At 36.2% G+C, this 12,153-nt stretch overlaps 1 protein-coding gene across 1 annotated transcript in view; it reads left to right on the plus strand.

Moving 5' to 3' along the window:
• ASCC3 (activating signal cointegrator 1 complex subunit 3) overlaps positions 1-12,153 on the plus strand; it is a 345,247-nt gene that overhangs the window by 313,317 nt on the left and 19,777 nt on the right. The window contains exon 37 of the mRNA XM_018053127.1: positions 235-459. Coding sequence (XP_017908616.1) covers positions 235-459 — 225 coding nt within the window. The remainder of the gene's footprint in view (positions 1-234; positions 460-12,153) is intronic.

Consider the following 12,153-nt stretch of genomic DNA (forward strand, 5'->3'; position numbering starts at 1 on the left):
TCGAATCCAGGTCTCCTGCATTGCAGTCAGATGCTTTACTGTCTGAGCTACTAAGGAAGCCCGAATATTATTCATAGTATTGAACAAAGCAGAATTTTAAGGGATATGGTTATCTTAAAGGTTTTTCTAAAGCATGTTTTAAATGTTAGTAGTTAAAGCTAAGTACAGTAACTATTATACTTTTGATCCAGTACATTAATATATGTATCTATGTGAATTTGTATGTTTTTTCAGGATGCAGAAGAATATACTGATTTGCCAGTAAGACACAATGAAGATCATATGAATAGTGAACTGGCAAAATGTCTTCCCTTGGAATCGAATCCTCATTCATTTGACAGCCCTCACACCAAAGCACATCTCCTACTGCAGGCACATCTCAGCCGAACGATGCTGCCCTGCCCAGATTATGACACTGATACCAAGACAGTGTTGGACCAAGCTCTCCGAGTATGCCAGGTATGAAAGTCATTTCTAATTGTCTACATTTTCTCCTGTTCTTTCTGGATTTTTATTCCCCTGTTGGAGAAGAAAATATACTTGTGTTTAAACACTTTTATTGTAGCATTATTGAGAAAAACCTCGTGAATCAAATCAAGAATTTTTGAAGGAAAAGAAAATGTAAATGCAATAAGGTGACAGTTTCAGCCATCCATTCCATTGAAATTTATTGAAGGTAAACTGAGTACCAGGTATTTTTCTAGGTTCTGAGCATACAGCAGTGAACAGGACAGAAGAGACCCTGCTGTAATGGGCTTTCACTAGAGAAGTAAAAGACAGACAATTAAAAATATAGGTCAAGTGGCAATCACTGCTCTGTTAAAATAGTAATAAAGTATAATAAAGGAAATATGGAGAAAGATGGAGGGTGCCATTTTGCCTATGAAGTCATTTAAGAAAGAAAGGGAAGGGGGTGAGCCATGGGCTATCTGTTTAGAATAGATTCTAAACACCTAGAAGACCTAGTGCCACAATTCATGTAGGAACTTGCTGAGTATATTCAAGAAAAATGAAGGAGGCCATTGGAAAAAAGTTGAAAAGGAGTGGTTTGAAATGAGATCAGAGAGGGTGGGCATGGAGACTGTAGAGAAAATGGGGTCAGGTCATGTAGGGAGTTTGTAAACCATGGTACAGATTTTGGTTTTACTCTGAATGAGAGAGAAGCTGTAGAGCAGTGGTTCACTAATGGTTATGGTAGTTATATAGATATCTATGAATATTTGCCATATTAATTCAAACAGAAATTCTCAAGTATTACTTCATTTGAAAATAACAGCTATAAACCCATTATATGTTAATGATGTTTCATAAGAAATAACTATTTTGAAAACAAGTGTAATAGTGTTTTACGTTTTTGCAAATATCTTTCATATCTCACTAGAAGTCAACTCAATTCATTTATCATCTTTTAAAAGCAGTCTGTTACAATATGATATTTTAATTGAAGTATCTGGAGGAAATCCAGCCTCAGATAGATACGTTGTTTAAAGAAGGAAGAGTATTTGTATAGTCTTTTCAGAAAAGTGTAGATATTCTCTGATACTGTACAAAACCTTGACATGTGATATTCCTTAGTTAGTTGCCATGCTGAATCTGAAATCGTTATCTATGAACTTTATAGCTTGAAAGCTATAAGGCTGGGCAAGAAATGATGATGGCTAGACCAAGTTGGTGTGGGTAAGACTGGTGAAAAGTAGTTGGATCCTGCATATTTTTTAAGGAGAATCTGTTAATGAATTGAACAAGGGTTTTTAGGCAAAGCGTGAAGCCAAAGATGATTCCAGAGCTTTTCCCCAGAGCCACTAGAAGGCTGGAGTTGCCGTTTCCTGGGAGATAACTGTGAGAGGAGCAGGGTGGGAGAAGCACCCTTGAAGGATTGAGCTTATAAGAGACTTTGATTTTCTACTTAATGCCTTTTGGGACATTTCTATAGCAAAAACAAGTTTTAAGGTTTTCAAGAGTCTCATGGTGTTTTTAGGACTTCTCTGGTGGCTCAGATGGTAAAGAATCTGCCTGCCTGAAATGCGGGAAAATTAGGTTTGATCCCTGGGTTAGGGAGATCCCCTGGAGAAGGGAATGGCAACCCACTCCAGTATTCTTGGGGCTATCCTAGTGATTCATCAGATGGTTAAGAATCTGCCTACAATGGGAGAGAACTGGGTTCTATCCCTGTGTCCAGAAGATCCCCTGAATAAGGGAACAGCTACCCATTCCAGTATTCTTGCCTGGAGAATTCCATGGAAAGAGAAGCCTGGTGGGCTACAGTCAGTCCATGAGATTGCAGAGTCAGACACAACTGAGCAAGTAACACTTTGACTGTCACATGGTGTTTTTAAAGGTAGAGTAAATGAATCTGAAGATTTATGTATGAGTGAGTGAAGTCGCTCAGTTGTATCTGACTCTTTGCGACCCGATAGACTGTAGCCTACCACACTCCTCCATCCATGGGATTTTCCAGGCAAGAATTTCCTTCTTGCCATTTCCTTCTCCAGAGGATCTTCCCAACCCAGGGATCAAACCCAGGTTTCCTGCCTTGTAGGCAGACGCTTTGCCATCTGAGCCACCAGGGAAGTCCTAGATTTATGTATAGCCATTTACAAAATTAAAGACTTAAGAGATAACCTAAGCATCTTTCAGGTTATAGAACACTGCAAAATATTACAGTTTCTCTTATTAATTCTGTATCTGTCTAGAATATCTACATAAATTTATGAATATATATATCTAATGACAGAAGATCCAGAATAGTATCTACCAAAAGATTAACAGTAGCCATCTCTGTCACAGCATTTGGGGTAATTTTTAATTTATTTTCTATGCTCTTCTAAAATGTTTGAATGTTTTCAAATGAGCTTCTAACAATTTTATTATCGGGAGAAAAAAAACTTAATTTTATTACTTAAAAGAATAGAGCTGTTTCGTATGATATTCACAAACTATCAGGAATTAGAAAGGCTATAAGGCTATAATACACAAGTAAATTTTTTAACCCTTTTTTGTAGCTAACATATGGTTTATCTCCCTAGGAAGATGATTTGCCACTCTTTATTAGTCCCACTTTATCAATGAAGGTTAAATTTCCTAAAGTTTTAGCTGTGGCCGCAGATGCTCATTTGTGTTTCCTGTAGCCATTTTTTTTCCTCCTCGAAGCCTGACTTGTTAATGAACTCAGGGTCAGGAAGGGTTCGAGAGACATTACAGGAGAAATTAAATTTTTGTACTTACAGGTATACTTACAGGTGCACGTATTTACATCATATATAAAAGTTATAATATATATCAACTCATTCATAGTTTCTTTTTCATCACTCAGTCAATAATGATTCAAAAGCTATAAATAATAGAAATTGGTGATTTTACAAGGAGTCTGTTTCTAAATTTACTCTTAAGGAAAAGATTCAGTCAAGTACTTTTTGCCTCTACTTAAATATTCTTATACACCATTTCTTGGATATTTATATTTCTTAAAAATTTTTTGTTCCATCTAAACAACATCTAAAGAGAAATAGGTCTTAATTATAAAAGTAATACATGTCACTGTAGAAAATTTGGAAAAGCAATGTATTAAATTTAAAGTCATTCATGGTAGTTATATCTTCACCCCTATGAATATGAGACTCTTTTTTGTTGATGAATTAAAAATTTTTAATTCAAAAAACTGTTTTTTAATTTTTTTCCATTTTGAAGTAACTTCAGACATTAAAAGTTTGTAAAACATAGTACAATAAAATTCCCATGTGTCTTGCACTGGGCTTCCCCTAATGTTAGCATCTTGCCTCAGTGCTGATCCTGTTAACTAATCTACAGACCTCATTCCAACTCTGTCCATTTGGATTTTATCCCACTAATACCTTTCTCTGTTCCAGGATCCAGTCCAGGATCCCACAAAGCACTTAGCTGTCACGTCCCCTTCAGTCTCCTTGACGTTCAGGACATTGGCACGTGTGAGGGGCACTGGCCAGGTGTCTTACAGAGCTGTCCCTCAGTTTGGGCTTGCCTGATAGTTCCTCATAATAACATTGAAGTTACATACTCCTGGTTAAGAATGCCACAGAAGTGATGTTTTATCCTCTTGGTATATCGTATCAGGAGGCTTGTGACGTGGATGTGTTATTACCAGAGATGCTGACTTTGTACACTTGAGGTAGCATCTGCCAGGCTTCTCCACTGTAAAGTTACTTTTTTTTCATTTTGTAACTAATATGTTGTGGTAAGAAACTTTGAGATTATGTAGTTATCCTGTTTCTCATCAAATTTCCCTACATTATTTTCATCATTCATTGGAGGCTTTCTCCTGAAAGTTATTACTACTGTGATCTTTTTCTGTCATTCCCAGAATTTCCATTCTCCTCCATTTATTTATTTAGTGTATCTATTTATATAAGTATAGGCTCACAAGTAGTTAGAGAGTGGTTTTAGAGATGCTCATTGACTTCATTGCTACCTGGGTGTCATTACCTGTAAGCCCCCTCAATGGGGAAAGCTAGGAAATGTAAGTATGTATATACATAGACATCTGTATCTGTTTGTTTATCTACTTGTGTGTGTGTACATGTTTGGATATGTAGAAAACATTTGTATTCATAAAACCATGAGTTCATTCCAATACCTCCAATTCTAGTTTAATACCAAGAGTTCATTTTAGTCTTTCCCTTTTTAAAAATTGTAATTCTTTTCTCTACCCATAAGAAACTTGGCTCTCACTAATCAAAATTTGTATACTTAATTCCTCCATCCTAGCCTGATATAGCTTTAGAATGACTAACCCTTACTCCTGCCAAAAAACAAGTTTACTGACTAGAGTAAATAGCTGTGTATAGTTCTTTTTTGTCTTTGGAGGCTCAGAGGCTCTTTTTCTTTGTGCATTTACTCTCTCTCTTCCTTTGCAAATTTTTATTATGTTATTTTCTAACCTTTTTAACTTAATAGTTTACAATGTCAAGTATTCTTCTCAAGTATAATTTCTAATGGCCACATTATATTTTTTCATAAGAAGGTCACAGTTTGTTTAATTAATTCCTATTGTTGGGCATTGTGTGTGCAATTTTCCGTTAGTATAAATTACAAGCATTAGTTATGTTTATGGGCTTTCCTTATGGCTCAGCTGGTAAAGAATCTGCCCACAGTGTGGGAGACCTGGGTTTGATCCCTGGGTTTGGGAAGATTCCCCGGAAAAGGGAAAGGCCACCCACTCCAGTATTCTGGCTTAGAGAATTCTAAGGACTGTATAGCCCATGGGGTCACAAAGAGTCAGACATGACTGAGCGACTTTCACTTACACTTAGTTATGTTTATAAATGTAGATTTGGCTTTTTAGAAGCCATCTAAAAAGAAACTTAATTGTAAAGAAATGGCAAGCTTCATATCCTAAATCCTCTCATTCCTACAATTTTTTTGTAAGATTATGATAAAAGTAAATAAGCCAGGAGGAGGAAATATTAGGGTTGCTAATGGAAAATTCGAGGGTAAGTCATGACATGATAATTTTCCATGACAGAGTGACAGTTTTCATTATTGTACACTATTTTTCTCATTTGCTACATTGATACCATTGGCCTGGAAAGCGTTGGTTCAGGCAGTTTTCCAACCTGAAGCCCTGCTGGCTGATTGAATATTATACTGCCCTCGTGGGACATCAGCATGACCTTGTGTTCTGAGTATAGGGCTTGGTACCACCATCTTACTATAAATTCAGCTCTGCTCCTGTTTTGGTATAAAGGCCTTAGGCAAGTCACTGAATCTCTGCTGTCTGAATAAAAAATAAAATCTTACAAGAGTGGGACATTAGTTAATATTCATAAAATGAACAATGATTTGAGGACTCAAGAAACTAAGTCTGTCTTAGTCTCCTCATTCTTAGTAGTACTTTTACTTCCTTGCTTTTTCATAGTCAGTTAACTCTAAATTCTGTTATTCCCTTTAATTTATAGAAATATACCTTTTACATGAGCTATCATTTCGGTTATGAAAACTGTAGTCTTGATTACCCTTGTCCTGGGGAATCTGTTACAAAGAAAAACATAGTTGTTGTAGACATGTTTGCTCTCACAATACAGCCTGCCTTTGCTTCTTGTACCCATTTGAAATTATGTATCAAGGTCATTTGTGGGTTTAAGGTGTTTTTGTCATGGATCCTTTTAATATTTTACTGTTAGTAGCATTTCCATTTTCATCCCACCCCACAAAAATGAGTAAAACTTTATGTACATATCTCAATTTTTAAGCCTGCTTAAAATATGCTAGTTTAAAAATTGAGCAATTGTAAAATTACTGTTGCCAGTAGTCTTTGAGATCCTCTCCTTGATTACATTAGCTCTAAAATATATTTATAAAATGTAATAAATGATGTGACATACTTTGTGTGCCGCATATACCCAGGAAAAACTTAACGCTAGCTTTTATAGGAAAATTAAGTATCAAAAATTAAGGTGACTTGCCTAACTTTTTCAAATTTGATGACCAAGTCAGAACTATTGAGAAGTTTCAGGTGTCTTGATTAACGCCACACTGTATTTTGTTTGTTTTTTCTTTTATCAAGGGAAAAAATAAACTGGTTTTCAAATAAGTTAAATAATTTAGCTAAAAGGTGATCTATTGCGGCAGTCCGTGCTGAAACCAAATGAAGATACCAGGACTTTAAATCCTGCTCTAATAGCCGTGATCTTTTCTAAGAAGTGCCATAAGTCTTTACATTAAAATCATCTTCATTTCAATGAAAAGTACTTAAATACAATACTGAGCGAAATAGTAATAGAGTACATGATTTATCTTGACCACTCCCAGTACCTCTTATATAGTATTTATAGCAAAACTTACCAGTAATTAGACACTTTCAGATGTTTAAGGGAAAAAGGGAAAGCAGGGCTCGAGAAGCTGACTAAGTGAGCTGCGGACCAAAATGTGTGATTCAGAGTGTAATTGTGCTGTCAGTTTGCTGGGTTAATGTGGAAAAGTTGCTTTCAGATAAAGAGAGGCCAAATTTACCCTTCAGCCAATGCTATCTACCCTGCAGCTTAAGTTTAATAGGTCAAAATATCTGTGTGCATTTTAAGATTTATTTTAAAGGGCTTTAGCAATAATGGGCTTCCCTGATAGCTCAGTTGGTAAAGAATCTGCCTGCAATGCGGGAGACCCCGGTTTGCTTCCTGGGTTGAGAAGAACCGCTGGAGAAGGGACAGGCGACCCACCCCAGTATTCTTGGGCTCCCCTTGTGGCTCAGCTGGTAAAGAATCTGCCTGCAACGCGGGAGACCTGGATTCAATCCCTGGGTTGGGAAGATCCCCTAGAAAAAGGAAAGACTACCCACTGCAGTATTCTGGCCTGGAGAATTCCATGGAGTGTGTAGTCCATGGAGTCGCAAAGAGTTGGACATGACTGAGCGACTTTCACTCCCTTTAGCAATGATACTCTTAACCACTGCAAGATACATCTCATGAAAGGAGAACACACACACAAGCAGAAATATGTGTGTAGATTGATGAGAAAGATCTCTGAAAACCTATACTTCCAAATTGAAATTGGAATTAATGTGTTAAATACTAAATTCAACCAGAATATTTGAAGAACTGCATATCATCCCTGCACTCCCACACCAAAAAATTGCTATTTAATGATGGTCCCTAAGGCAGGCTATCATTAATAGTGTTGCTGATGAATACTTGTTGAGAATTTTCTTTGTAGCAGGCTCTGTTCTACTTTGATTGCATAGACTTATTTGCTGTAATAGTCCAATGAAATAATACAATATTATCTTCATTTTACAGATTAAGACTAAATATCCTTCCCAAGATTATATTAGAAAAACAGTTTTCAGCGTAGGTTATCTATATAATAAAACTTTATCTTATTGGATTCCCTTTGTCCTATAAAGATGGATCTAAGAATTGTACTCTTGGTCTAGTCTGGATTTATTTTAGATGTGAGAATGTCACAGGAATTTCTACTTTTCTTTTTATTTTTTTTTTAATTTTTTATTTTTTTTTAATTTTAAAATCTTTAATTCTTACATGCGTTCCCATACATGAACCCCCCTCCCACCTCCCTCCCCACAACATCTCTCTGGGTCATCCCCATGCACCAGCCCTACTTTTCTTTTTAGACCAAGAATTCCCACTAGAACATGAATAATATTTTTAATTAATCCTTTCTTTTCAGAGTATACTCAAATCTCCTCCCTTTAATTACTTTAGTTCCCTTTCAACAGTTGGCCTATAATTACTTTAACCAGTTTCTAAGAGGGACTTGTTAATATGACTGATGTTTGTAATTGCTTTATTATATTATCTGAAATGTCCAATTGATATGCTGTTTGCCAGTTGATATGTTTTTTGTTTCAACAGCTTATGATCCTTCCCAAAGTTTTTATATTTTTCTTGGTTGCCCAATAAATTAGCCATTTGATTCCTCAGGTTCTCCACCAAAAATTACAATAATTGGAAGCAATGAGGGAAAGATCAGGTTGCTGATACAACCGCAAGAAGAAAAGGGAATGCCATAATAAAGATACTCCTGTAATATTAATAAATAGTGATACGCACTATTAAATGACTGTGCTTAGACTGACTATTATAACACATATGCAAACATTTCATGTTCCTCTCTTCTTTAAGGTTTGCTTTTCTCTGCTTAGATTAGCTTCTTGGCTTCTCTCAGAGTAACTACCTCTCCCTGGGAAGCAGCTTTTGTCCACGCACCTGGAAGCAACAGGCAATCTCAGAGATTCCTTGCCCCAAGACACAGAACTATCAGTTCCCTTCAGAGGTAACAGACATCTCCTCTTTACTGTTGGAGGAGAGTATAAAGTTCTGTACTCTGTATAACAAGGCACGTGTTTATATAGATTGAACTCATCATGTTCCATTGTACTAATGGAAGTTGGCAAAAAGTAAACCAGGAGACTGGCTTTGAAAATGATTTATTAATAGGTGATTCAGTGCCTGAAAGAAAACATTTAGGCAGCTATGTTCTGATGGGTAAGTTTCCATTGTTTTGTAAATTCTTGCATCTAACTTTAACATAGGAGCTGTCATTTCACTTCTTTTTCTTTAATGCCTAGGCTTTTTTGAACAGGTAAGTTTCCAGCCTTTCTTCTCCTACACATGAGATAACGTGTAACTCATATGCTATATACTTTAATAAGTTACATAAACAGAGAAAAGGGGGTAAATATGTGAATTGGTATGCTTTACTTCTTTCAGAAAACCTTAAATTTGTGAAACTGAATCCCTGAAAGTTTATTAGTAGGGTTGTTATTTAGTGCAAACTTCAGAACAGTAAGTTGACCTCTGTAACAATATCTGATAATGTGTATTAAATTTCAAATAACTAGTATCACATTTTTATAACCCATAGCTATTCTGAAAACAGATTGCATCTTCAATCTATTTTAATTGGTAAACTTAAGATATGAATGTATACCTCATTAGAGTCAGAATAGAAAAGAATAGGATAAGGGAAGCAAAAGAAGATACAATGATATGAATATTTTTATTGACCTGAATATTTTAACTGAGTGAGAGATATTAGAACTGTAGCTGGGTCTATATTCCCATTAACAAATGATCCCCATTTGTAGTAGGTTAGAAAGCTAGACTATTTGATGATACCAGGAGATAAAACTGCCATGAAGCAAGGCTAACGTAACCTTTGAAGCGTATTTACCTACGGATGCACTCAGCACAGGCTCAGTGGGCTGTGAATGTATTGAATGTCTGTGTCAATTAAATGAACAAGTTCTAGAATCAGAGTCAAATATAGTTGGCGGTGAATAGTCCAGTGTTACCGAGCTTAACCAAAGAAGTACTGCATCAAATCATTAATCCAGAACTTGTAAGAAATATTTTGATGTAGCAAATCATAGGTTAACTCTCCTGTATATCCGTAATAGAGTCCTTCCTTTCACATTTTTAAATGCTTATGATGATTATTAGATCAAATGAAAAGCTTATCTTTAAGTGGACAGTATAGCACAGTAGACTTCAGAAAGCTTCTTTAAATCATTTTGAGAAAAAGATGGGTAATGATCAGTAAATAATTTTTAGGCTTCCAAAATTGGATTATACATATTTAATAATATATAAAGAGTTAATTTCTGCAACCCAAGTCTTTGAAGGATCCTAAAATGAAAATTACACTGTTAAGTTTTAAGTATATCTTTTATACTTTAATGGGTATGTTTCAAGGAATATTAATACTATAAGCGTACATTTGGAGGATTTTGTATCATATCCAAAATATGCTGGAACCTTATCAATAACTATTTATAATTTCACTGACTGTTAAGGTGACTTGGGCATAATTCTTGGCACATAACAGATCTCATGGGTGAATATAATGAATAAATATTTCACTTTTTCCTCTCTAGTTCTTTCTTAGGAGAGGATTGAAAAGGGAGATTTCTTGTGTCCAGATTCTCACAATGTTTTTCAAATTATCTGCCAAGTCTGAATTGTCTACCAACAAATGTCTGTATGTTGTCAACATTCATGTGACCTTATCAAATTCATAGAGACGGGGAAGTCTAATTCAGGCTGCTTTCCTGGCAAGACTGCCAGGAGCTCATATCTTGCCACAGAAGGCCCGATGAGGTTTTATTAGTGGATGTCTATTTCAAAACAAATAACTCTAAATGAACTTAATCCTGAGTGGTTATTCTTTCAAATGCAAAGATCCACACTGTGATGCAGAATCATCATCCAGCTAGTGCTTATTTTACCCTGTATCAGAGTCACACTCAACAATAGAACACCCGAAGTGAAAGTGTGAGTCGCTCAATGGTGTCTGACTCTTTGTGACCCCATGGACTATAGCCTGCCAGGCTCCTCTGTCCATGGGATTCTCCAGGCAAGAACAGTGGAGTGGGTTGCCATTTCCTCCTCCAGGGAATCTTTCTGACCCAGGGATCGAATCTGGATCTCTCCTGCATGGCAGGCAGACTCTTTACCATCTGAGCCACCAGGGAAGCCACGCCACCTAAAGCAAAGCACCATTCCCCACTGCAGATGCAACACAGAGCTAATGCATTTAGCATTTCCAAAACTAACACAAACGTGTGGATTTTGAGGTGGAAAACACCTTCACTTACTGTTGTGGATTTACAGACAATCTCCCTTCAAGGACTATAATGTAATTTGGAAGGCTATTTCCCCCTGGGTGACTCTACCTGTAAGCTTTTGTATGACAATTTGGTGCTGGTTTATTGACGCTAGGACGCTATTATGAAGGATCCTTCCACCCCCAGCTCTTCTTCTCATACCCACATAACAACCCTTTTCCCGGTTGGGGCTGTAGGAAATGAGTAATGCTTAACCCATTTGTGTGATCAATTCACTTAAGCAGCTACTGTGAAATGTTAATCACAACTTTAATTTGTACTGCATTAGCATTTTGATTAACTTGTAGGCTTGCTAGCGCACTTGAAGCGCTTTTACTCATAGTTACAGCTCGGAAATGACTTTTTGATTAATTAAGTTTGTTAGACAGCAGCTGAGCTTCCTGAATGCTAACCTTCTGGGGGTAAAAGTTCAGGAGAAAGTTACTGTGAACAACTGTTGCTATTGAAAAAGATTCTTGTACATGTACTTATAGCATTTTAATTATTGACAAAATATTGTATCATTACTTGCAAGTGACCTGAACCTTTAAAGGAGTGTGCCTTTCTGTCTAGAAAGCTTTTTTTCAGGTTTTCCCATCATTGTAAAACTTCTGGGAGCTCTTGAACTAAATAGTGTATTTTCTAGCAGATGTCTAACAACTAATGTTTTAACAGGCTGCCTAGGCTGAATTACCATAGTGCTTTTTTTTTTTAATAAACTTCACATTTTAGAATAGTTTTAGACTTGAAGAAAAGTTACAAAGACAAATACAGATGTTTCCTGGATACCCTACAGTCAATTTTCCTCTGTAGTTAACACCTTATGTCAACCTTATGTCACAATGAACATTTGTCACGATGCACCTTTGTTAATATATTATTATTAACTAAAGTCCATGCTTCTTCAGAATTCTTTAGTTTCCTTAATGTCCTTGTCTTGTTCTAGGATTCCATTCAGGACACCTCATTATATTTAGTTGTCATGTCTCCTTAGTCTTCTCTCAGCTGTGAGTTTCTCAGACTATCATTGCTTTTGATGATCTTTTCATAGTAGTTTGCAT

This window comes from Capra hircus, chromosome 9 (assembly GCF_001704415.2).
Source record: "Capra hircus breed San Clemente chromosome 9, ASM170441v1, whole genome shotgun sequence".
In the NCBI taxonomy this organism is placed as follows: Eukaryota; Metazoa; Chordata; class Mammalia; order Artiodactyla; family Bovidae; genus Capra; species Capra hircus.